This window comes from Bipolaris victoriae (genome assembly GCF_000527765.1).
Source record: "Bipolaris victoriae FI3 unplaced genomic scaffold scaffold_84, whole genome shotgun sequence".
NCBI lineage: Eukaryota > Fungi > Ascomycota > Dothideomycetes > Pleosporales > Pleosporaceae > Bipolaris > Bipolaris victoriae.
In genome coordinates this window covers 41,322-67,288 of record NW_014575308.1, presented here as the reverse complement: position 1 = coordinate 67,288, position 25,967 = coordinate 41,322, and the positions used below count along the sequence as shown (strand labels likewise).

The following is a 25,967-nucleotide window of genomic DNA, read 5'->3' as shown; positions in this document are numbered from 1 at the left end:
AAACAACTTCTCAACCTACAACAAGCATAAGAAACAACGTGTTCGTGTTGCAGTATACCTGCAAGCGCCATGCAAGACTGCTATGTATATAGGGTGAAGTACCAAGATAATACTGTGCGCAAGGGCCATTGGGGTGAAATTTCGAATACATGCAGAATACCAGAAACGTATTTTCGCAATCATGGTGCTTTTTTCGATTGTTATTGTATCTAAAAAGGTGATAATGGCGATAGTTGCATTTGAGTAGCTAATTGATGTGAAGATCAGAGTCAGGTGACAAGCGCCTCGTAGCCTTTTGCGGGTACATGTTTTCCGTGAACTTTTGACTGAAAAACACTTAACCGTACCTTTCTGCTATTGTCGGGTTTGGTGAGTATGCAAGACTCGAATTCTAGGGTTCATTTGTTCTTCATGTTACGCAATGATGCTTCGTCTTCCGCATGTTTTACATCCCTCAAATTGTCAATAGGCAGATAAAGGTATTGAAAAAAGGTTGGATCCCATTAAATTGATCTAATAGAGTCTTGTAGTGATTGAAAAACACGGTATTCATTTGGTAAGAAAAAGAGTATTACTTGCATGAGTCGCTTTATGGCACGTGACGAAGCATAGTTAGCGGAGCCAAGATTTCAAGGCGGTGGCATGTGGCAGAAATAATTCTAGGACTGCTGGACATGCACGAACCGACTTCTTCACGCGCAACCCAATTCTCGGATTCTTTTGCCTTCCTGCCCGGTAAACCCGGTTGCGATATTTATTTGAAACTCTAAGATATACACTGCAGCGCTGCGATCATGGCTTCCGGACGTAAGCCTGAAGCCAGTACTTCGCAACCGGGGCGCAAGTCGCACAACAGCGCACTCATGGACGAAGACGCCCGCGCAGTCGCAGAATTCACCGAGAAAGCCACACAACAATATGGTCGCGGCGACCGGATACGGCCGAAATCAGTCAAAGATAAGAAGTTGCGGGCAAATGTAAAGTCTCTTGAGGCGAAGAACAAACAGGCGGCGCTGGAAGCAAAGACTGTCGAAGTCCTGCTTGAGAACAATGCTGGGCTGCTGGAGCCTGAGAATGAGTTGGAAAGGACATATCGCGTTCGGCAAGACGAGATCAAGCAGGAGGTTGGCCTAGAGACGGCAAAGAAAGGGTTCGAATTGCGGTTAGACGATCTTGGACCATACGACGTGTGCGAATACAGTCGCAATGGGCGCGATTTGCTGATTGCGGGCCGTAAGGGCCATGTCGCGACGTTTGACTGGAGAGCCGGAAAGCTGGGCTGCGAACTACAACTCAACGAGACAGTGCGCGATGCGCGATGGCTGCATACAAGCAACCAGAAAAACTTCGCCGTTGCACAAAAGAAATGCGTCTACATCTACTCAGGCGACGGTGTAGAAATGCACCAGCTGAAGAACCATTCGGAGGCGACACATCTCGAATACCTACCGTACCACTTCCTTCTCGCCTCAGTATCGACAGCAGGCATAATACGATATACAGACGTTTCGACCGGTCAATCGCTGCCACAGCTCTACACCAAACTTGGACCTTCCACAGCGCTTGCGCAAAATCCACAAAATGCAGTCCTCCACGTTGGCCACCAAAAAGGTCTTGTCACATTGTGGTCTCCGAATAGCGCCACTCCCCTCGTCAAGCTCCTCCCACACCGCGGGCCTGTACGAAGCATTGCCATAGACAGATCAGGCACCTACATGGTCAGCACCTCTCAAGACCGGCGTATGTCCGTGTGGGACATTCGCATGTTTAAAGAAATGCACCAGCACCACTTGCGTGTTCCAGGCACCACCCTCTCCATTTCCGATCGCAACCTCACGGCCGTTGGCTATGGAACCCAAGTCTCTATCTACAAAGACGACATTTTCCAGCGCAGCCCCGAAGATCAATCACAACCCAAGATGCCCTATATGGGATGGGGCGGCCAAGGACTCGACGTTGGCCGCGTCCGCTTCTGTCCTTTCGAAGATGTACTTGGGATATCGCACGACCGCGGCTTCTCCTCCATTATCGTCCCCGGATCCGGAGAACCTAACCCCGATTCCCTCGAACCGGGCACCAACCCCTATGAAACCTCCAAGCAACGTCGCGAAACCGAAGTCCATGCTCTCCTCGAGAAGCTCCAACCCGAAATGATTGCGCTCGACCCCAACTTTGTCGGTAACCTCGATTTGACCTCGCACGAGGAGCGGCAAAAGGAGTACCGCGCTCAGCGGGGTGAGCGCGAACCAGACAAGGTGGATCTGCTGAAGAAGAGGGGCAAGGGAAGGAACTCAGCACTGAGGAGGTACCTGAGGAAGAATGGCAATAGGAATGTTATTGATGCAGAAAAGGAGCGCGCACGCGAGGCGCTCAAGAATATGCAACAGAGGCAGATTGAGCGCAAGGAGAAGATGAAGAAGGAATACGGTCCTGCGCTCGAGCGATTTGCGAGAAAGTAGGCGGTAGATGATAAGGCCCCTAAGAAAAGCATATTTTCCCATTGCATTTGCATGGCGTCTCCGTGTTCTTTTTTTTTTTAACTTTTCCATGTAGTTAAGATACCTTTTATACACTATTGGACATTGACTGATTGTAGCAATGACGCAAATGGCATAGTATGAATGTAGCAAGATGTTTTACTTTCAAAAAAAGAACGCCATGTCCATTTTTGACCTATCTAAAATGCCCATTGATATCATAAACCTCGTGCTTCCTTCGTCACCTTGACATGAAGGCGGTAGCTATATTTACTTCACTGCTCCATCTCGCCCCTCCAAGCCCTCGCGCTTCTCGGCCAAACCCTCTTGTACAGACTGACGGCCACCGCATCCATTGGACTAATCTTGCCGTCAAATGTAGCCTTGAAGTAACCATGCGTACCCAGACTCTCTTTGATGAAACCGCTTCGTCCGCGCTTGGTCCACAGCGGCAGGCTCTTGAACCACTTGACGTCTGTGTCGTTGAAGAACATGTAGCGCACGGTAACGACACGCTTGTTAATCTTGTAAGGGTGACCAGTCAAGATGATGCGCTTGGCTACGATGCGGTTTGTCGAGGGAGGAAGAGATGTTCCTGTTGCGATTAGGCGGAGAGGGGAGGGGTGCTCGGATGTAGGTGTCGTGCGAGCGAAGTAGAGAAGCGGGACGTTGCCCCATGTGAGGGGGCCAATAAAAGTTGCAATTGCTGATTGGCCCGGGTGTAGGTAACGAGCAAATTTGTGTACGTTGTTAGGCGTGTTGCCTGCGTTTGAGAAAAGCTGCGAGAAGTGTTAGTTGAAGTCATGTCCTCTTGAGCGTCACGGGCAATTGCTTCGACTTACAGGGTTAATTACAATCCTCCTTGCACCACATTGTACAATCAACTCCGTCTTTGACTTTATGGGAGACTCGTGCTCGGAGCTGAGCAGAATACTGTAGTTGCATGCTGTTCGCTTGTGCTCATGCCTGAGTAGTGAGAACATGGCCATTGGCCGCGATCCGCTCTCTTGGAACTGCAGGGGAACTCTTCGAATGTGCACACTCACTCGAGTACCAGCCTTGACACCCCCAGCCCATGCTTCGCGCATGAATTTGGTGGCGGTGCGCTTGTAGTCGGAAATCTCGAGCAGCCGTTGCCACTCCTCAGGCTCATATGGCCGATCTTCTTCGGTGTCCCATACACTGGTCTTGAGGCTCTTCAATCCTCGGTAACGAATGAGACGGTCACGTGCATTGACATTCGGGTGTAACTCAATCTCATCGGGAAACTCCAGATCCTCATCCGCTTCGGTTTTCCTAGACTTGCGGTACTCCTCGATTTGTGCTGCCTCGTCCTCTGGTGATGGGTCCATGAACATCTCAGATTGCGGGTATTCTGATGGCGCACCCTCGGTCATTGCTTTCCCGTCAAGATCCATGCCCTCCACACCATCCGCTGGATGGGCAGGCTGGCTCTGGTTATCTTGTCCATCATCCATGTCAAAATCCTCAAGATCAGATCCCGAATCGGACATGTCATCTAGGTACCAAGCAGCCTGGTAATTACTAGTACCCCTCGGCAATCGCCTCTTCTGCTTGGGGGCAGTTTCTTCTTCTTCGTCTGAGAAGTAATGATGGTCATCAAGTAGGACACCTTTTCTCTCAGAAGGGGCGACAGATGTGGCGTAGTTGGTTACATCGTCCATGAGTGTTTCTTCAGGGGCGAGTTCTGCCAAGTCGTCTTGGTCTTCGGTCGGGCGCTCCAAGGTATCACCAGTAGAATCGACAGCCATTTCTTCATCTTTCGTCTTCTTTCGCGACTCCAGTGGGGCAGCAACAATCTTCTCAACTTGGAATTCACCCCAATCTCCGACCTGGACCAGCCGATCTGCCTTGAGTCCAAGTCCCCGAACGACACCAGTGACAACGACCTCGCCAGTGCCATCTTCGCTGATGGCCGACTTGCCTCCAGGCCAAGCGATATCCTCGATGAACATATAGCTCCTCTGGTCCCTCCACCGAACACCTTTCGTAGTAGTTGTACATAGTGATCGGACAAGGTTCGCCCCCTCTTGTCGGTTGTCGAGAGAGTACACACGGTCGGTTGAAGGCAGCCAGTGGGTAATGTACGACTTGAGCGACGAGATTACAGAAGGTCTTTGTTTGGCAGGTTCGACCTTGTCCAATCCTTGGACTACGGTAAAGGTGTTGGAGATACCCTGGCTTTCCACCGACTTGAGTATCAACTCGCCCTCTTCATCCACCTCTTCATGCGCTGACAGCACAAAGACAACAAAGTCGGCGATGCGGCAAGCGTCGAGAGCGGCCAACAAATCCCTCTTGACAACCAGATATTGCACCTTTTGCTTGAAGCGATCGACGTTTGTCCTGGTCCAGCCAGCCTCGGGCACGTCATCGTCAATGTCGAGGCTAGAGTTGAGGCTGCGTACGGCGGCGGCAGCAGAAGTATCGGAACAGAGGGGGACGACGGCGGCGATTCGGGGGGCGCCATCCTTGCCGGCGAAGACATTGGTCGATTTTGCGTGCTCGTGGTCCTTGTTGATGCGCATCTGCTTGGCGCGGTTGCGGCGGTCGAATTTGTTCATGACCTGCTGGTGGGGGGTCTTGCGACTGCCGAACTCGAAGGAGAGGGAATTCACCTTGCCTGTAGAGTTGTATTAGAGAGATTAATGCGCCATGAAGCAAGGTGCTCAGCACTCACCCTTGCTCTGCTCCTTGAGCGCACCCTTGGTGGCATGGCGGGACTTGAAGCCTTTCTTGTCCTTCTTGGTAGTGCTGCGGTGGTGATGCGACTCCATTGGGGCCATATTTGCGCTGCCACCTGCCTTGAAGCGAAAAGGTATCGACGCCACTGTGAATGTGAATATCGACAACTTGTCGGGACTTGCAGCGCTGGGGTTGGTGGGGGCGAGCGCCGGACGGGCGATAATTTTGTTATCGTCTGGCTTATCGAGAATAATTTTGGCTCCTCGGCTGTGGCGTCATGCCTGGGATCCCTGTCTTTTTGCGCCCCCACCAGCCCCATCTTAGCCACAAGCTCGTCTGGACATGCCTTTGCTCATGTAAACTATATATTCTTACTCTGGTAAACATAACAAACCAAAAACAAGATCGTCAAGTACAATGTATTCTGTGCAAGAGGTAGGCCCAAAAACACGTCTATGGACATAGCCAACTAATATGGATGGCGCGTCTTATGCCAGGAAACATTCGCATCATTCTATACGGAAAACATATAAGACGAACATTCCATGCAGTAACATACAAAACATCCATTCAAAGTTGCTTCATAAAACTATGGTGTTCCTCCTAGAACCCACGCCAACAACCAAGCAGATGATACCTAACACAAGACATTACTGATGTGCCGATATAAGTAACGAAAACTCCACGAATGAACACGATAATGACGGCAGAGCAGTATACGTGAGACGTTGGAAGAAGCACATGGGTACCCAAACATGGCACGGAAACACTATCTTCCGTACTTCCGAAGCCATCATCACTATATTGGCAACAAGGCTATGGTAGTCGCGGCCTCCATGACTAGGTTTGGATCCTCGTTGGATCTACGATACTAACTTGGAATCGGGCCAACAAACGAGCATGTAAGCGCTAATCTGGGACAGAGAGTTTGAGCCCAAGTGCCGATATTACGTATATTGTGCTGCTATTCCAGTAAGAAACCGGAAAGCCTGGCTCCAAACGTCCCTTGCTTATTTACATGCAGACGTAATCTCACCCGCTTTGTGCCGGTAGGACATAAATGGCACCTCTGTCACCCTTTACCTTCGTTCTTTTTGATCTGTAGAGCATAAGTTTCACCTAGATCTACAGCCTCAACTTCACTGATTACACGAACATATTTCATAACAAAATCTATATTTATCATGCACTTCAAATACCTGTTTGCCGTGCTAGCCGCAATGGTGACTAGTACATCGGCTATCAACATTGTAGGTGAACGACGCTGAGGGTGGAAAATGAGCGCTGACTGTCTCATCAGTGCTATGGCCAGTCAGATTGCGACCAATATGTAAAGGACAATTGTCCTAATGGTGGTGGTTGCACAGACAACCGTGGAGGCTTTTGCCGCTGCGTCTAGAGACTGAATGAGCTTGTAGCGTTTCTTGGAGATCGACGTGGTATAAAGAAGCAGGGAGCAAATCGCAGAAAGTGTCGCTTAAACAAAATGTTTCTCCAGCAGATTCGCAAACAGAAAGCCGCTCATATTTCGAGAGACTGTTGAAGCAACAGTTTCAGTACATCCGATATCAGTAATGACTTCGCGTTCCATGTGTGAATTCGCGTTCACTTATTTCAATCAACGGGTCACATGTGTGCTTCTTGGTATGGCGACATGGTCTATCTTCGGTTCAAGTCATGATTGGCACATAGCGAAGTGAAGAGCAAGAATTGTTGCAGGCTGTACGGATCCCGTCGATGATGCTGCATCTTTACTTCACCATTTGGTCTGACTCCATAGTTATGTTCTACGCCTGGTTCAACATCTACTCTCACAAAATGCCATCCCACAACTTGCATAAGCCCCTCTAGACGCAACATTGCCTCTACTGTTCTCTTCCATACATAGGAACGTCTCGAAATTCCCCAGTTTCATCTAGTTTCTTGATTGTTTTGCGTGCTAAGAGAAGTACCTGCACTATCCTATAGCCGCTCCTGCTGTTTGTTACCTTTACCTGAGCGCACAGCAAACACCCGCAGGCACTAACATTCTTCTGCTTTCACACTGCACACTCGCTTCCACCGTCAACAGCCACAAGACATAAATAGCCACACCACCGCAGTGACTATTGCTTCCACACGGCACTACTCGTTGCAGCTGGACGATCTGAGCTTCACGAGCCCAAAGCTTGATCCTCCCACTGCCCATCATGAAAAGCCGCCGCAATCAGGTTCCTTACAGCCAAAATGAGATTGAAAGGTATGAGTGACCAAGGACGCGCTGTCACTGCCCGGCTGACCCTCGCAGTCTCAAGGGCATTGCTCTTCCCGCTAAGATCAAGTGCGGTCGCTGCCACAAGAACCTCCCCCAAGCAAAGTTCTCCTCAAAGCAGCTTACCGATGCCCGTTGGCAGATCAAGACCTCAAGCCAGATCTCCAAGCCCATCAACTGTCAGAATTGTACAGGCCAGCAAGCGGTTGAGGTTGAATGCACAATGTGTGGAAAGACAAAGGGTCTCGAGGATTTTGCAAAGTCTCAACGCCGCAACCCCGATACGGCAAAGTGTTTCTCATGCGTTGAGGGTCAGCTTGCCAATGAGGCTTTTGACGAGGACAAATACGAAGATCCTGACAAGGCCTTTGTCACCCCAGATCACTCCAATGGCCAGTATCCCGAGTATTTCTCAGCGGCCACTTCCGATACATCTTCGTCCTATGTATGTATTGAGTTTGAGCATATCATCTCCAGAGTCGTGACCTTTTCGAGTTGATGGACGCTGACTTTACCAGGGCGATGATGACTGGAAGACTGTCAACGAGAACCACCAGTCCAATCGTCCCACAGCCAAGGATGGCGGCATCAAATTGTCGGCTGATTTCCAGCGGGCCATGTCTCTGAATGGATCTGCAGATGAGAACTTGATTGCTTACGAGTACGCCTACCCCGTTGGCCGTGAAAGGACTGGCAACGACGGCTTGAGCGAAATTCACACCAAGTCGTGGCACACCCAGTCCAGCAAGGCTTCTACTACCAGCTCAACTTCGACTATCAATGCGAATAGTCGCTCGTATGCCTCTGCGGCAAGCTCGTCTCACTCGTTCACCTCAAGTGTGGCTGAGCGATCCAGTACTTCCGAGCTTTATTCTAAAGATGATGCCATGACCACTGCTGCACCTCGAGGTCCTCTCGTAGTAAGTGCAGCCAACTTCAAACGACCGTGATGTCAACTGTTCAACTAACTGTGCTGCAGAGGCCTATGGGTGATACTACCCACGAGAGTGGTCCAGTTGTAGATGCATGGGATGATTCTGATGATTCCGAAGAAGACGACGACGACGATGATGATGATGATTATGATGATGACGACACCATCATCTAGACCTTCATCATTGCATCTGATACCGAGAGATCAAGGTTATTGAACGGATGACACAACTGGATCGCGAGCAATCGTGAACACAATTCTGTGCAAGGAAGTTATATGGATGCGAATGCTCGTGACAGTCAATGTACTATTTGAGGATTCTTTTGCGGACTTAATTCTTGCTGAAGTGAATCAATCCCGTACTTGCAATAGCCCAAGATATCCATCAAGACATAATCCGCCACCCAGTAAAGCATTGTGTGGGCGGACTGGCAAAGAAAACCAATTGTCAGGGGTAGACTTTGCTCGATGCAGCAAGTAATTGCCACCACGTGATTGCGCGACTGTCCTGTGGACCCCGGAAGCGCCTTCACCACTCACTGTCTCACCCCCGCTTATCAGCCTCCGACTTACTTCAACACCAGCTGCCCCCCTCCTCAGGCAATAAATCATATCTTGTACATTTCACTTGCTTTTCACTGCTCCGAACCGACAGAATGTAAGCCATTAACTTGCATCACATGAACTCAGCGAACAATACTGACGAGTGGCGACAGGAGCGGACGGCGACCAAGAGGAGCGGGTATCCGCGGGCCACATTCAGCGCTGACAGACTTTCTGGCGGTATGTTGACCTCATGCGTGCACTACTTCAATATGGCTCTATCAAGAACTCGTGCTGATTACGCCACACTAGGCAAATAACATTTCCGCACAAGAGATTCGCGATTCATACCAGCAACGTGTTCGACAAGCCGAGCAGGACGCTGTGCAAGCCGTCAACAATGAGGAAGGATCTGCAAATGCGGGTGCTGAGGACGAAGAGCCTGAAGAAGACCTACAAGCAGAGTCATCTGCAATGGCAGCTGAACGTACTCGCAAACGGAAACGCGATCAAGATGAAGCCATAGCGAAGATCAAGAAGGGAAAAGCAGCCAAGAAGACGGCTAAGAAGAAGAAGAAGGGTCCAGATGACGACTCAGATTTTGAGGACGTTATGGACATGTACAAGAAGGCCAAGCCACTGCCTGGTCAGCTAGAGAATTGCGAGATCTGCAATAAGCGGTTCACCGTCACACCGTACAGTAAAGCTGGTCCAGAGGGCGGTCTTCTATGCACGCCATGTGGCAAGGAAATGGCCAAGGACGCTAAAGCAGAGAAGAAGGCTAGCAAGCCTGTTGTGCGCAAGGGTCGAAGAAAGATTGAGAGTAACCGCCTTGATGGGTTGACTGTGCGCGGGCCAAAGACATTGCAGCAACTCTGCATTGAAAAGCTGGCAAAGCACTCGGAAGATGTCGAAGAGCTGGGCGAGATGCCGGAGTCGATTATGAATCGCATCAGCGAGATCTTTTCAAAGAAGCGGGCGATGAACCCCACGACGATGAAGCTCTTCCTGCAACCTGACATGGAAAACGTTGCTATTCACGAGGCTGCATATCTCGAGACAGAAGATTACGATCAGATATTTGCAGTTTGTCCGACTGTCAAGCGCCTGTCACTCCGTAACTGCTGTCAGTTGAAGGACAGCAACATTGACTACATGATCGAAAAGGCCAAGGCCTTGGAAGAGATCCAGTTACTGGGAGCCAACCTGGTTTCAAACGACAAGTGGATTGAGTTGTTCATTGCGCGCGGACATGACCTGAAGGCACTCAAGGTGGAGTGGCTGGATGCAGCCTTTGACGACCAGGTCGTGGAGGCGCTGACTACTTTCTGTCCGAAACTCGAGCGGCTGAAGTTGGAGCGATGCAAGAAGATTGGCCCAGAGAGCATCACCGCAATTGCCAGACTAAAGCACCTTAGGCACCTTACTCTCCGGTTCTACGATACCATTACGCGCGAGCAGCTAGTGGATCTGATTGACTCTGTAGGCGCCAATCTGCAGACATTGTGCCTAGAGCATTTTGTCGATAATACAAGCGACCCGACTGATGAAGTGCTGGAGACCATCCATAAGAAGTGCCATCGTCTCAGCAAGTTCCGTTTCACAGAGAACCACGAGTGCACCGACGCTGGGTACGTGGAGCTCTTCTCCGAGTGGGATAACCCGCCACTACGCTACATTGATGTCAACTCAACACGCGACATGGACAACAGCAACCCGGATGGACCTCTAGAGTCGCCTGTCGGGCTTGGAAGTGAAGGTTTCCGTGCACTCATGTCACACTCTGGCCCGCGGCTCGAGTATCTCGATGTCTCATCGTGCCGTCACATTTCGCATGCTACGTTTTCAGAAGTGTTTGATGGGGTACAGCAGTACCCTCATCTCCGCGAAATCAACGTGTCGTTTTGCCCTGTAGTAGATACAGAGGTTGTAGCGGGGATCTTCCGGTCGTGCCCTGGACTGGCTAAGGTAGTGGCATTTGGGTGCTTCGAAGTCAAGGACGTGGTGGTGCCACGGGGCATTGTGCTGATCGGGGCGCCCAAGGCACAGGACCAGATTGAACAGTTTGGCGATGTGGTGTTTGACTTTGCAAAGGAGCTGGAACAGAGCATGGATCAGATGGGTGTCATGGGCCGGGTTGTGCCTGTCATGGGATAGTGATTTCTGGGAGGTTATGAAAAGGCTCACGGGAATATTTAGTATCTAGGAGTTACATGGGTAATAATGGCGTCAAGGGAGACACATGATTTCAGCGCGCTTCCTTCCGCGTGGAAGGATCCATGATTATAGACGGAACAGCAAACGATTTTTCATTCAATACTGTTTTTTTTGGTTCTTCTCATTTCCTATGGTACAGAAGACGGCCTTGATCCATGCTGGCCTTGGACAATACATAGACTCGCTAAGAAAATGAAGCCTCTAGTGCGTAACGCTCACAAAGTAACATGAATAGACGTGGGATCCAAGTTTGTGGTGCAGGATCAGTCCATGGCTTATACTCTGGTCAACCACATCATGAAGCCAAACTGAACAATGTAACTATACACGAACAGAAACTGGGTCCGCCTGTTCTTTTGGTTCTTGGGTGGGTATCCGCCGGGGGCGGGGCCTCCAAAGTTTCCTTGGCCAGTCTGGTCGGGAAGCAGGACATATCGCAGGCTGCGAAGGAGGAAAAAGGCATTTGCATTGTAGCAGTAGAGGAAGATGATCCAGTTGACCATTGTGCCGCCAAAGCCGAGCCACGAGGCAAAGTGTGTCAGAAGCAGCGAGACAATAACATGGACAAACTTGTAGCCGCTGTATGCGACCAAATCGAGGAGTTGCGAGGAGCTGCTAATGGCGAGCAGAAAGGTTCCAGTGCGTATGATGAGAATCTCTAGCAGGGTGACGGAGATTGCGACAGTGGCTGTGTAACCCAGCAGCTCTGGGTGGAAGGCACCCCTCAGTCCAGCCAGCAACGTCGAGAGCAGGATGTAGGTGACAAGGGCCATTATGGGAATGTACATGTCTGGCGAGTTGACATCTTCGCGAGGAGGTTGGTAGAGGAGGGCGGCCGAGGAGGCGGCGGGATCAGAGGTATGGCGTTGCTGGCGGGACCAGGGGCGATGCCACCACGGGACGAGGATGATGCGCAGTTTGGTGAGGACGTACGAGTTCGTGACATTGAAGTAGTGTCTGAGGGCGGAGACAGATACGAATCGTCCAATCTATTGTAGCGAGTTAGTCTTGGCCTAGCTGTCGTGATGCGCGCATGGCATGGGAAGTGGGCGCGTCGCCTGTGCGGTCGCTTTGCGCATAACGTCACGTACATTCTGCTCAACATATTGCTGTCCCGCATCCACGGCGCTCTTTCCCATCTGGAAGCCGAGCTGAGCCGTGGGATCATTTATAAAGCCGCCAAATGAGGGGTGCATGTTGTAGCCTCCCTGCTGTGGAGGCATCCCCCCGCCCTGTTGCCCGTATCCATATCCGCTCTGTGGTTGCGAGGGCGGGGGAGGGGGTGAGCGCAGTTGGGGGACTGTCGAAACGTGCTGTGGAATTGGATGATGCACTGTGGCGTATCAGCAAAGGCGCGCCCGGAGTGGATATGTATACATGGGGGGAGGCGTACGGGGTGGTGAATGCGCGGGCGGCGGGTTGTTGTAGTTGGGACGCTGCATGGCTGCGCGTGATACCGGGGCCGGCAGTCGTTGTGGAAATTGATGGCGAGATGGAGGAACAGGAGGAGGAACAGCGAGTGACTGGGCGAGGCAAGGGGCGTGAATTGAGGGTGTAGTGTATCTGTGGAATTTGTGCCTTCGAGCTTTCCGCTGCCTGTCCGAGTTCCGACCATCTGGCAAGAGGCGGCCCGCACGGCCCTTCGTCATCGCACCAACATTACCATCACCACACACCCCTCTCGCATACCAGCCAGCACCTCATGCGACACCCTCGCCCATAATGCTCGATACATTTGAGATACTCACCACCTCAGGAGTCGTGCTTTGGTCCCGCACCTATGTCCCTGTCGGCGCAAACGTCATCAACAGCCTGATCCGAGACGTCTTCATTGAAGAGCGCATCCAGCCCCAGGCCGACGATACCGGTTCCAAGCCAGCGTACAAAAAAGATGGTTATACCCTCAAATGGACTGCCGCAAAGGATGTTGGGCTCATTTTTGTCGTATGTTCTGCACCGTAAGAGCGGTAGAGGCGAGGGCACGGAAAATGCGCCGCAATTGCCTCTTGGACATGCCCATATACTAACACCCCACATAGGCCGTATACCAGAGCCTTGTTCACCTCACATGGATAGACAAACTCCTCGATAATGTGCGCGCCCTATTCATCGGCCTTTATGGCGACAAGCTCCAGTCAGACAGCAGTGTGGTCAACTGCGACAAGTTTGGCTCCTACTTCGATCGCCAGATGCACGAGTTGGAAGGCGCAAGCGATTCGGGCGCCCCCAGCATCAAGCTCACAACCCCAGAGTCAAGCACAGATAATGACAGTGCCGACGACACTGCTGTCAAGCCTGTGGGCTTGCAAAAACCCCAACGACCCTTATACGATACCAGCGCCGATTCAACGCCAGTGCCTACCCCGGACACTTCGAGGCCCACCACTCCAGCACAGAGCCAGTTGCTTACAGGTAAAGCAAGACCGATTGGAGGCAAAATGTCTCGGAGGGATAAGAAGAAAGCCTCGGCTTTCAGCTCTGCGCCTGTGTCGTCGGGTGACGAGGCGTCGGCCAAGAAAAAGGGAAAGGCTTCCGCAAAAAAGGGCAGGGTGTGGGGCGAGTTTGGCGCGGAGGAAGAGGATGACTCTATCCTCGATTACTCTCAGTCAGACGTACAGGGTGACGCATCAGGAAATGAAGCATTGGAAGAGATCAAGCAGGAGACATGGGGTCGCAAAACTAACAAGGGCGAGTTTGTGCTCAAGGACCTTGACGATGAGATGGATGCTATTATCGCAGCCCAAAATGCAAAGAGGGACAAGGACACACCGGCTGCAGCTGGCGGCCTGGTTGGGTCAAGTCTAGGCGCAATAGGCGGCCTGTTTAGGAATGTGGTAGGTGGCAAGACACTGACCAAGGAAGATCTTGCCAAGCCTCTCAAGGGCATGGAAGAGCATTTGTTGCGCAAGAACGTTGCGCGCGAAGCAGCAGTACGACTATGCGAAAGTGTGGAGCGTGACCTTGTGGGCATCAAAACACCCAGCTTTACTAGTCAGTCATTTCCACACTCTTTTCTTACTTGGGCGCTTTACTAATGCGGCCATGACAGCCATCGAGACAACGATCAAGTCGTCAATGGAGAAAGCCCTTACCAAGATACTTACCCCGACTTCTTCCCTTGACCTGCTTCGCGAAATCCAGCACACGAATTCTACTACCACTCGCCCCTACGTACTGTCCATTGTTGGCGTCAACGGAGTTGGAAAGTCGACGAACCTCTCTAAGATTGCGTTTTTCCTGCTGCAAAACCATCATCGTGTGCTCATCGCAGCAGCGGATACCTTCCGTTCTGGCGCGGTGGAGCAACTACGGGTACACGTCGATCGATTGAAGGAGCTATCCCAAAGAGAGGGCGGGCACGTCGATCTGTTTGAAAAGGGTTACGGCAAGGATGCCGCTAACATTGCTGCCGATGCCGTAACTTTTGCGACCAAGAACAACTTCAACGTGGTCCTCATTGATACGGCAGGTCGGCGCCACAACGATCAGCGACTCATGTCGTCGCTCGAGAAGTTTGGCAAGCTAGCCAACCCTGACAAGATCCTCATGGTCGGCGAAGCCCTCGTCGGCACAGACTCTGTCGCTCAGGCCCGGAACTTCAATGCCTCTTTTGGCCCAGGACGAAATCTCGATGGCTTTGTCATTTCAAAGTGCGACACCGTGGGAGATATGGTGGGCACGCTTGTGTCGATGGTGCATGCAACTGGTATTCCAGTCGTCTTCTTGGGCACGGGGCAGCATTACAGCGATCTAAGGACATTGAATGTCGGCGCGGTGACGAGGCTACTTATGAGTTAAGGTAATGATTGGTTAGTTCGTGATATGGCACGGCTATGTAGTGTATAGTATTGGGCTGGATTATGTCATGATTGTACAAGCACGCGTTGTTGCTTGATTATCTTTTCCATCTGCATCAATCAGACTTTGCTTTGTGATTGCGTCATGTCCTTCTAAGCAGATATTAACTACATACAGACGAAATGCTTGAGGAAAGGGGTCACGGTTCATACTGTTATTGGCAAAATAACCCGTACTCATGGCAGACATGTGAATGACGACATGGACGCACCAAATTAGCTCCCGCATCATCACCATGTGCCTCGTATCCACAAGCTTTACTAAGTGCCACACAACCGTCTTGGATCGACGTAACTGCACACTCTAGCCTATCCCATACCGCTTATCATTCTCATCGCCCTATACTCCGCGCTCATCCCTTTTATTTCTGCTTCACATGTTGTACGACGCTTGGATCACAGCAAAGCCACTAATCGAAAGTGCCGTGCCGGACAATGCACTATGACATTGGATCTTTTATGGAAACTCTTCCACAAAATGGCTCCTATGATGCAATTCCCATTTTTCAACGTCGCTGCATGTGCACCAACTACATAGGACGCTGCTGGACCTCGCAAGTACGAACATTATAGCCTCTGTCCCCGCATTGCGGCCTCTTCCTCTTCCCCACAGTCGCCATGTCTGAGCAACAAGGTAGCCACCGCGGTGGTGGATCCTCATTATCCGCCCTTGTCTCAACTCTCGTGCCCAGTTTTATCGTTGCTGTTGCTCTGGTTACCTTATTCTTGGTGTTGCGTAACAAGCAGAGGCGCCTCTATGCCCCACGAACATATCACGATGCACTTCTAGAAGAGTACGCTTTCCCAACTTAGTTGACAATAATACTTTCTGATGATACGATGCAGTGAGAAAACACCTCCAGCAGGCCAGGGTTTCCTAGGCTGGGTTAAGAAATTCACCAACTTGAGTGACGAATACGTCCTCAATCACCACTCTCTCGATGCATATCTCTACATGCGTTTCCTAAAGGTACTCACTTTGATGGCCTTTGTAGGTGCCGTTATTACCTGGCCTGTTCTCTTCCCTGTCAATGCCACAGGTGGTGGTGGCGAATCTGGTCTGGACATTCTCAGCTTCTCCAACGTCGAGAATGAAGCACGCTACTTTGCCCACGCATTAATTGCTTGGATTTTCTTCGGCTGGGTCTTATTCCTTATCTACAGAGAAATGCTGTACCTGGTCAAACTCAGAAAAGCTTACTGCTTGACCACATGGAATGCGAGTCGCATCTCCCAGCGTACAGTCCTCTTTACCGATGTCCCGCAAGAGTCTCTATCTCTTGAAGAGCTTCATAACATGTTTCCCAGAGTCGCCCAAATTTGGCTTGTTCCGAATGTGAACGACCTAGACGACGATGTCGCAGACCTCGACAAGGCTGTCATTAAACTTGAGGCCGGCGAAACAAAGTTCATGCAAAAGGTCACCAAACAGCAAAAAAAGAAGGGCAGTGAGAAAGGCACATATGACAAGGCATTGCGCCCAACACACAAGACCAAGTTTTTGATTGGTAAAAAGGTGGACTCAATTGATTACTTTCGCAACCAGATCAAGGAACTGCTCCCCAAGGTCCAGACTGCGCAACGTTCGCATCTCACTGGGAAGGAAAAGCTTGACAGCGCGGTATTCATCGAATTTGACACGATAATCGCGGCTGAGGCCGCCTTCAACACAAATCAACATCGCAGGCCCACCAAGTTTAGCTCTAGACAGATGGGTGTTTTGCCGGAGGAAGTCATCTGGAAGAATCTCAACATGGGCTCCAAAGGCAGATCTCTGCGCCACCTCCTCGCCACAATCTTCATTTCAGCTATGATTCTCTTCTGGTCTATCCCTGTTGCTGTAGTTGGTTCCATCAGCAACATCAACTACCTCACAGAGAATGTGCCGTTTTTGTCATTTATCAACGAAATTCCCGAGGTTATCCTTGGTGTCGTGACTGGACTCTTGCCAGTCGTTGCACTCGCTATTCTCATGGCTTTAGTCCCCGTCATCTGTCGCGGTATGTTCTCAAGATCGGTCTTCCTACACCTTTCTCAACTAACGTTTTGACAGTCGTTGCCAAGTTGGCCGGTGCAGTCACCATCTCCCAGGTCGAACAACAAACACAGAAATGGTACTTTGCCTTTCAAGTTGTTCAAGTTTTTCTCATTACAACGTTCACCTCGGCTGCCGCGGCAGTAGCCAGCCAGATCGTCTCCGACCCCAAAAGTGCCGTCGGTCTGCTATCCAAGAACCTACCAAAGGCCTCCAACTTTTACATTTCGTATTTCATCCTCTTCGGTCTAGCTATATCTTCGAAACATCTTTTCAATATTGGGGGCTTGGTGGGCGTCGTTATTCTAAGCAAATTCGCCAAAACGCCGAGGAAGAAGTACAATCGTTATGTGGCATTGGGCGAACCATCCTGGGGCGCAGAGTACCCGAAATGGACAAATTTGGGCGTCATTGCCATCTGCTATGCCACGATTGCGCCGCTTGTTCTGGGCTTTGCAGCAGTCGGTATCGGAATGATTTACGTTGCGTTCCGATACAACATGATGTACGTTCACGACACGCAAATCGATACCAAGGGAGGGTTCTATGCGCGCGCTCTGGAACAGCTCATGGTTGGAGTATACCTTGGAGAACTCTGTCTGCTGGGTCTTTTTGGTATTGGTATCGGTGGTAGCATTACCTCTGTTGGGCCGACCGTCCTTCAAATGGTGTTGATCGTTGCAACGGTCATCTTCCACATCTTCATGAAGCGAAAGGTTAAGCAGTTGAACCTGCTCGACGACTCTGAGCACTCGGGGCAACTGAGCAATGCCGAAGCCGGACATTTTTCTACCGCCAACCGTGTGTCTCCTGGGTATAAGAAAGATGGTATCCGGTCTGATCAAGCTCTTGTTTCCCGCTACAATAGCGAGCAGCGAGCTATCAAAGGCTCTGAAGCTGCTGGTATTGCACCTCCTGCCGACGCCTCAACACAGCGATCGTTGTTAAAGAGGATATTGGCACCACATACGCTATCTACTAGCGATATCTCTGCATCTCTCGCAACTCGATTTTGCCGCCCTGTCCCACCATATACGAAAAAAGAAGTCATTGAGGCCTACCTGCATCCAGTCTTAGCTGAACGCCAAGACGTCATATGGCTCCCCAGGGATCGTCCCGGCATCAGCAAGCACGAGGTTGCTGAGCTACAGGAGGACCTTGGCACATTTGGAACTCGAGTCACGGATGAAGGCGCTATCATGAATGAGAAAGGCAAGGTAGAGTGGGATATTGACAGTGTACGGAAGGCGCCGCTTTGGAAGCATCGAGTTGTTTATTAAGCCTATTATCTCCTTCGTCAATAGATGATCGGGGTATTCCGACGGCAACACTATCTATTGTCTCGTATTGTATGCATGTACTTTTTCCCGGAATTTGTAGTCTAAATGCCAACCCACCTTCCACAAAGAGACCATGACACGACACGACAATCACCAGTACCAAGCACACACGCGTACCACCAGCCCCGTACATCATTTAGCTGAAAACAACACGAAGCCTTGGTTGCGCGAAAAGGAGTTGAAATAGTGCATGTCATACATAGGTACTAGCCCCGGGACCTGCTCCGTCGTTGTTCAGTGGCGCATGTTAGTGCCACAACACCACGCCTCAGACTATGACGTCGCTTGACCATGAAAGTGGAAGCCACGCGATTGCCAACTTTCAGCTAGACAATTAGGGTAGATGTTGATGGAATAAAAGGGCGTCATGGGACGAGAAGAGCAAAACTTGAATTTGCGTGAATACTTTTCTTCTTGTCTTAGCATAACAATCACGAGATTTCAACGAACAAACAATCATATTACAACTCAAGTATCTTGAAAGAATTTAGATATTACAAAGATGCCTCGTAACGGAGACGGATCCAGTGACAACGGACCCATCGAAGGCCATGAGATTCTTCACGGTACAACTGGAGATGTATGGTGCCTTCTCCAATACAAGCCCACTCCCTCTACTATACCCATTCACCACACGTAATCGAACAAGAAGCCATGAGTGTAGCTAACCTAACTACAGAACTCCCTCCAACACACCAAACACGTAGCACCCATGCCCGAGGGCGAAAAAGGAGACAGTACGTTCCCCACCCTATCCATCCATTACAACAACCCAAAAGAACACACTCCAACAGATCTACGTATACCAAACTGACCCACCATCACCACAGCCCTCCCCGGCCTCTCAGGCGGCGGCACCGCAACCCAAACATCCACCTCCCAATCCGACTCGAAAAAGCGCTCAGAACCCCACCACACCTCCCCCTCCCCAACCTCGCACATCCAGCAAAAACACTCCAAACTAGACACCGACGAAGCCGGCATCGCGGGCGCGACGTCGCACGACTCGGCGGCGCACGCACGCGAGCAGCGGGTCAAAGATGCGGTGGGGTCGGAGGATGTAGGTAGTGGAGCTGGAGGACATGCGGATGTGGAGATGTTGCATGGGGAGGCTACGTTGGATGGAGGTGAGCAGGAGAAGGGACAGGGTGGAGGAGCGTGTGATGCGGATTTACTGCAGAGGAGGAAGGCTGAGAAGTTTGGGGGTGTCAATCTACAGGATGATGAAGAGGTTGGTGGTGAGAATAGTGGAGCGAGTGGTACTGCTAATGGAGGTCCTGTGGGACATGCTGATGGCAGTACCAAGGGGAAGACTGAGGAGTCATTCGGTACGCATGACAGTGGAGAGATGCAGGGTAAGAGTAAGGAGCATGGTCACGATGTCGGCCACGAGGCGGATCTGTTGCAGAGGAAGAAAGCAGAGAAGTTTGGGGGCGTGAACCTAGGTGACGATGAGGCTGATGCGTCTTCTGTGGGGAAGAGCAAGGCCCATGGTAGCACTAATGGGGGAAGCAGTGATGGCGGCGCTGTTGGCCATGCGAGTGCTGAGACGCAAGTTAAGAATCAGGGTCACGGTCACGATGTCGCCAATGATGCGGATCAGCTGCAAAGGAAGAAGGCTGAGAAATTTGGCGGTGTCAACCTAAGTGAAGGCGGGGCTGATGCGTCTTCTGGTCTGAAGAATGGTACTCATGGTAGTACTGATGGGGGTCCCGTAGGTGGTACCAAGGCTCAGAACGAGGAGTCTGGTGCGCACAACGGAGGCCATGTGGACAGTGAGACGCACAGCAAGGGCAGTGGACATGCAGCGGAGGGTAAGAAAAAGGACCACGGCCTTGACCTCGCCAATGATGCGGATTTGTTGCAGAGGAAGAAAGCAGAGAAGTTCGGAGGCGTTAATCTTAGCGATGATTAGATGGTATCCCTTGTTTTCTTTTCCTAACCGTAACTTTGTTTATTCTACCTAGCTGCCCGATACTATGTGAGTGTGCCTAGTCCAACCGAGTATTTTTTTCATATTAGTGATTATTATTTGCTTTCTTTTTCTTCGGGCGTATGGGAATACACGTGGGTGTTGTCAAAAAGCAAAGAAAAAGCGACAATCAAGGGTCTATCGTGATTGTCTGTGCATCGCCACCAGTTCACCGATCAAGGATAACGGAAGATGCTGCAAAAGTGGTTTTCTGGAGAACAAGTCATCGTGTTTCATGTTACGAGAAGCTTTTACGCAATATCTCTTGTCGTTATTCATTTTTATCTTACTCGGATTCGGATCGGGGAAAGAAGACTGGTATGGCCCCGTGACGCCAAGTTCCCGACCCCGCAAACATTCCTATCGTCTACTCATTGTCTTAGCTGCGATGCCTCCGAACAACCTCGGCGGATGTTTCTTTGTTTTTAATAATGAATGCCAGAGATACTAGCGTTGCCGCCGCGGCATCCAGCAATCACCTCGGGAAACAATTGCGTCGAGTTTGCATCCACAACCAGGTACTGGCAAATCTCGGCGGATCCATCCAACACTGCATCGACCTGATCCTCAGTGCAGGAGCCGAGATCCCAAGTATAGCAAAACGTTAGCCTTTCGGATGTATACGCCTCAAACTGCACATTTGGATCGGGCCGTCCTGTGCTCATGTACGTGCTCTCATCATCCGTGCCGGCAGTCGACTCGGTGCCGGTAGCAATATCAAGGTTGAATAAGGCACGCGTGAAGATCTTGAAAGCCGTCTCGGGCTGGTATGCAGGAATGGCGTGGCCGGCTTGGTAGGTGCGGATGTAACTCAAGTTTCCGTATTGGCGGACGAGACCGCCGACGTATGAGTCGTTTGTCTGAATCTCGGCGTACTGCGCAGATGCATACCCGGCAGACCCTGTCCAGTTGATTGCTTTGGCCACAGCATCGCCACCGCCCCACTGATATGTCTTTTTGTTAGCAAGGAGATTGCATGAGTAAGGGTTGCGTTGGGCATAATGATACTTACGGGGCAGGCGAAGTCGAGATCTCCATACACTAGTGATACCTTGATCCCGTTGTCAAGAAGGAAGCCGAGATCCTCAATCCATCCGTCACGCGGGTAGTCGCCAATGGCACGGTAGGCGGTTGAAGCCTGCGGGGAGCTACCCGTCCAGTTGAGAGGCACACCGAGCTCCGCCTGGACCCACTCGCGGTTCAGATAGCCCTCGTGGAATGGCGGTGGGAAGGGTGGAGGTGATGGCGTGGAAATATCGTAGTAGTCGCGCCCAGCATAGTTGTTGTAGGGGGTGACGATGTTGTTACGGCAAAAGGTTTCTGCACCCTCGCAAATGCGATTGACACCAGCGTCGATGCCTAGGTTTTCCGGATCAGACACAGCAGCGGCATCGCGGCAGTTTTGAATCCTCTCTAGACACTCTGGGACAGCAGCTACCATGCCATTGTAGATCGTCTCGTTGACGGCTTCAAATCCATATCCGTTGCCTTTGTAAGCCTGTTGAGGATAGTAGGGAAACTGGATGTAGCGGTCGATGCAGCCGGAAATAAGAAGCAGGGTATCCAAGTGCATAACGTAGCCTTCCTTGAGAGTGCCATTCTCAATCTTCTGATTTTGTTCCTCCCAGAAAGACATCATAGCGGGTCCATAGCGTCCACCGTACGACTGGGCTGCGAGACTAATGCGAGTGTCATTGGGCACAATGTGAGGAAACTCTTGGAACCAAGCCTGCGCAAACTCCCACGCTGCCACGGCGCCATTGACGCTACCGAAAAATGTGGTGTTGGGGTTACGGCTAGGATAGGTGCCTGTAAGAAAAGTAGTGTTTTGTTCAGGGAGAGGTGTGGTGTCATTCAACACCGTGACCTGTCCCGTAGCAAGGTTTCTGGTGACATTTGTCAAAGTGTCGTATGAACTGGAAACAATTGTCAATTCACGTGCCATGGCCCTCTTAGATAAGAGAACTCACAAGCCAACCTGCACGGGTTGATCGAGATAGAGCATGTTCGATGCTCTGTTCCAGCTCCATTCAGCTGGTCTCGTTGAGTTTGAGTCTGGGTTTGCGTAGCACGGCCCATTTTCCTCGAGCAATCCATACATTGAGGACGAACCCGGTCCACCGTTCAACCAGATTGTAAGTGGTGCATTGGCCGGATCGTCACGGGCTTCAAAAAACCAAAAGAACTAGAGCAAGAACTTAGGATCTCAACAAATGAGCCATAGCGACATGCTGCTTACGGTATTGATAGGATAATCCTGTCCCTGACCCAAGTCGGCGGTTCCGGGGGGTAGGTAGACATAACCGGAATATGATTTGACGTCTGGTATAGTCTCACAAAGCTTGTTCTATACATTACTATTAGATAATCTGGCTGTGATACAAAACGATCTTTTTCCAATGGCTTCCAACCTCTTTGTAAGTAATCTTCACACCATCTCCGAAGCGCGACTCGAGCACCTTGAGGCCCGCAGGCTCAGATGGGACTTGAGCGAGAGAAGGCGCGGCTAGTGCCAACAGCGCAATGGCCGCGGAGCGAGCGGATGGAAACATGTCGTGACGAATGTTCCTACAGGACAAAGTACCGAGCATGGGCGGTGTAGTATTTATTTACTACGTAGTACGTGGGGGGCATGTTTGCCGCCAATTCCTCCAAGCATGGGTTATCTGTTGCCAGTCCCATCTTTGCCGTCATAAACAGGCAATTTCATCGACGGCATACTTGGCTGCATCTCGGAGCATAATCAATTTGGTGGAATGCTCAAGTTGGACCGGCTGTATCCGGAAGGTCGAAGAAGAGGTCGCCAAGTACCAAGTCTTGCTGGGAGCGGGGTGGCCTTCTCACACGCGTTAGCGCGAACCTTGCATTGCCAGCTTCCACAAGCGATAGCGACTATGTGATGAGTGGATTACACAGTACGTGCTACTGGCTCAAGTCTGGTCGGAACACGGAAGAATGGAGATAACACCTCGGTGCCTGAGACTAGAAAATCGCTCTCGCCCAAGCTGTACGTATGAGGTAGCACTAGCGATGAACGGCCTGTGGAGCGTGCAGACGGACTAAAGCCGGTTTGACACCAACATCACTGTCGGCGCCTGGTGAGTTTGATCCAACATCATTCGTCTATAAAAAGAACCGTTTGGAGGCTAGACCAGGGTAATTACTTTGCAGCCTGCTCATCCATATGTTGTATATGAGATGGGAGCACCACCGAATCGATGTCCGAATAAATCGCTCGCAGTTTCGACCGAAGATGAAATGCTCCAAAGCACTTTTTGTGGAGGATAAGACCACCTTGGTGTTTGAATGTATCGGCCGTAGCTTTTGCCGGGTCGCAATTGGTTCGCTTTACATGGGCTGCCATCTCCGCATAGTCGTGCGATTCAAACGTAAGAATCTCAGCAGCATTTGCATGATCATATAATTGCTGAATACTCAAAGAAGTCCCGGAAGCCGCGCGTCGTACTGGGTAGAGATTGCTTTCTAGGAGGAAGGAGATGAATGAACCCAAAACCATGGCGCGACACTTTTGCTCACATGATTCGTCGACTTGACACACATATACGTGTGTGATGTCGTCCAAAATATCGTAGAGAACATCAAGCATGGCTGTAAGAGTGGCTTCTCGGATTTCCATTATTCGTTCTTTGAGAGCGTCAGTAAAGCGTGAAGGTGTTTGAACAAAGGACAGCGAGGCGGCTTACCAAGTAGTGCGGGCGGCATATGAAGCGGAAATGCCTGGCCACTATCCATCATTGCATTCCCACGTTGATCTAAGCCAGTCCTTTTTACCACAAACTTGGCAAGGTTTTGGAAGCTGTCCTTGTAGCCAAAGGTCCATGCCACGAAGAACCAGGCCGGGTGGCATCGTTCCCCTGAAGTGGTATCGGGGTAGTGGCACTGAGCCCAGCCGTAGAGATCCAAGAAGGGTCGAACCAGCTTGACAAGGTCGTATCTGTCGCACACGACTGAAAGTTGGAGAAGGGCATCGATGGTGAGTCCATTCTTCTTGGGCAATTCGTGGAAGCGGAGATGAGCTATTCGGAGGGCAATGTGCATTGCATCTAGCTCGTCGTCGGGTAAGGGGATAGCGGCCGTTCCATTCTCATTCCAGTGCCGCTCGAATATCTTCTTCCACACCGGACTAGCCAGAATCATGGCCGTCCTGGATACCTGGACGGGCTGGTGGCCCGACGAATCGGTGCCCAAGACCAAGATGGAGTCACCACTGTCATCAAAAACAATAGTGGGCTGCAATTCTGAAGCATCAATGTGCCGAACCTCCGAAGGCGCAACTTCGTCATCAGAAGCTTCGTCGGGGCTGCCAAGTGGTGGTGGTGGTGATGATGCGCTCTCAGGGGCAGAGCGGCCCCGAAGAAGAAAGCTGGAGCCCCAGAGCATTCAGCCAGCCTCAGATGCTTGTCGTAGAGGAAGATGGCAGCAGGGTCAGAGTCTCCCGGGGCGCGTACCGTGACGTACTTGCTCGTACGGCTCGGGAGGCAATGTTATTGTTGCACGTTGTTGCACATGTTTTCATTGAGTGAAGGCGCAGGGATACACGGCCCGTGCTTCAGAGCCAGTGTGTTGATTCAGCCGCGCGTCAAAAAGAACAGGCCAACAACATACTTATTTCCATCCGCGCTTCCTTTCGCCGCCGCCGAGGTCTCTGCGCAGTGCCACCTCGGACAGGGGCGACGAAGATCCCAAGGGCTTGCATATACACAACCGCTTGCCTGGGGCGACCGACGTATATACAGGACTTACAGCTTTGCCGAGTCTTAGCCGACCCCACGTAGGACGTCTTGCCACAGCAACCCTCAACCACCAGAGGCAGCCCGACGGGAGCAGAACCGACACGGAGAGTACGATACGTGTACGACGTAAGTACTCCAGCCAGCCTCCGCAGCAATCTCCCAATGGAGACTACGCGCTTGGGCCATGGAGCCGTCAGCCTCGTAGTGTGTAACATCAGCCCTATCCGGGGTGCGAAGTGAGGTAATGACTCCTCGGACTATCCGCTACAGACAAGGTCAACACAGTGTCATCGAGCGAATCATGATAACCCTCTCCTTCTCTTGTTCCCTGGCCGTAGCTCTCAGCCAGCCTCGATACGGTGCCCTCTACCGTCACGAAACACTACTACTCGCACAAAGAAGCCAATGTGTAGATCCGATTTCAGCTCAAGTTGCGGCATATGGCGGTTATGCGAGTTACGTACGTCTTTTCTGCAGTCCCATGCATCAAGCGCAAGTTCGTCGTGCAGTGTCAAGAGTCAACGTCGAGAGTGGTCCTTGCAATATGAAACTGTTCAGGTGACCCCTCTTCCCCCGTAATGTTGATTATTGCCAGCCGTCTTATTAGGCCGCCTACAGGAGAAGCTCGAGCTACCTAACCTGTTCAGAGCTAGGGACGCAACATGTACAGTCAGGCGGGACTGCACAAACCAAACATTTGAACCGTCTTCAAGTACTCCACCATCCCGCAGGGCAGCTGTACTATCCTACAGAACGCATGCATTGCATACGCGTACTGTAACGCTACATTGTGTATTGCTTTAGGCAAGCTCAGCGTGCTCAAAAGGTATCCACTGTGGCAATCCACTTGTTCGGTCATACTTAGCCTGATTCTTCACTCC

The 25,967-nt window shown here is 51.1% G+C and overlaps 8 protein-coding genes across 8 annotated transcripts; 4 read left to right on the top strand and 4 right to left on the bottom strand.

Moving 5' to 3' along the window:
* Positions 1 to 794: 794 nt before the first annotated feature.
* On the top strand, positions 795 to 2,459 carry COCVIDRAFT_18568 (hypothetical protein; the record flags this gene model as incomplete). The annotated part of the gene is made up of 1 exon (XM_014698064.1): positions 795 to 2,459. The coding sequence occupies one exon, from the start codon at positions 795 to 797 to the stop codon at positions 2,457 to 2,459; it is 1,665 nt and encodes a 554-aa protein (XP_014553550.1).
* A 293-nt stretch (positions 2,460 to 2,752) lies between these two features.
* COCVIDRAFT_18567 (hypothetical protein) lies at positions 2,753 to 5,284 on the bottom strand (the record flags this gene model as incomplete). The annotated part of the gene is made up of 3 exons (XM_014698063.1): positions 2,753 to 3,256; positions 3,320 to 5,121; positions 5,179 to 5,284. 3 exons carry the CDS (start codon positions 5,282 to 5,284, stop codon positions 2,753 to 2,755), a joined length of 2,412 nt encoding a protein of 803 aa, XP_014553549.1.
* Positions 5,285 to 7,372: 2,088 nt separating this feature from the next.
* Positions 7,373 to 11,068, top strand: COCVIDRAFT_40420 (hypothetical protein; the record flags this gene model as incomplete). Its single annotated transcript, XM_014698084.1, has 4 exons — positions 7,373 to 7,422; positions 7,471 to 7,879; positions 7,953 to 8,354; positions 9,224 to 11,068. 4 exons carry the CDS (start codon positions 7,373 to 7,375, stop codon positions 11,066 to 11,068), a joined length of 2,706 nt encoding a protein of 901 aa, XP_014553570.1.
* A 335-nt stretch (positions 11,069 to 11,403) lies between these two features.
* On the bottom strand, positions 11,404 to 12,324 carry COCVIDRAFT_18565 (hypothetical protein; the record flags this gene model as incomplete). The annotated part of the gene is made up of 2 exons (XM_014698062.1): positions 11,404 to 12,117; positions 12,220 to 12,324. 2 exons carry the CDS (start codon positions 12,322 to 12,324, stop codon positions 11,404 to 11,406), a joined length of 819 nt encoding a protein of 272 aa, XP_014553548.1.
* Positions 12,325 to 12,850: 526 nt separating this feature from the next.
* COCVIDRAFT_107289 (hypothetical protein) lies at positions 12,851 to 18,300 on the top strand (the record flags this gene model as incomplete). The annotated part of the gene is made up of 5 exons (XM_014698083.1): positions 12,851 to 13,072; positions 13,168 to 14,119; positions 14,178 to 14,821; positions 15,836 to 16,985; positions 17,039 to 18,300. The coding sequence occupies 5 exons, from the start codon at positions 12,851 to 12,853 to the stop codon at positions 18,298 to 18,300; spliced, it is 4,230 nt and encodes a 1,409-aa protein (XP_014553569.1).
* Positions 18,301 to 18,862: 562 nt separating this feature from the next.
* Positions 18,863 to 20,275, top strand: COCVIDRAFT_107374 (hypothetical protein; the record flags this gene model as incomplete). Its single annotated transcript, XM_014698082.1, has 4 exons — positions 18,863 to 18,940; positions 19,040 to 19,097; positions 19,191 to 19,915; positions 20,105 to 20,275. The coding sequence occupies 4 exons, from the start codon at positions 18,863 to 18,865 to the stop codon at positions 20,273 to 20,275; spliced, it is 1,032 nt and encodes a 343-aa protein (XP_014553568.1).
* A 482-nt stretch (positions 20,276 to 20,757) lies between these two features.
* COCVIDRAFT_107354 (hypothetical protein) lies at positions 20,758 to 22,884 on the bottom strand (the record flags this gene model as incomplete). Its single annotated transcript, XM_014698081.1, has 5 exons — positions 20,758 to 21,276; positions 21,345 to 22,248; positions 22,303 to 22,517; positions 22,572 to 22,679; positions 22,744 to 22,884. 5 exons carry the CDS (start codon positions 22,882 to 22,884, stop codon positions 20,758 to 20,760), a joined length of 1,887 nt encoding a protein of 628 aa, XP_014553567.1.
* A 608-nt stretch (positions 22,885 to 23,492) lies between these two features.
* On the bottom strand, positions 23,493 to 24,733 carry COCVIDRAFT_107368 (hypothetical protein; the record flags this gene model as incomplete). Its single annotated transcript, XM_014698080.1, has 2 exons — positions 23,493 to 23,977; positions 24,037 to 24,733. 2 exons carry the CDS (start codon positions 24,731 to 24,733, stop codon positions 23,493 to 23,495), a joined length of 1,182 nt encoding a protein of 393 aa, XP_014553566.1.
* Positions 24,734 to 25,967: the final 1,234 nt, after the last annotated feature.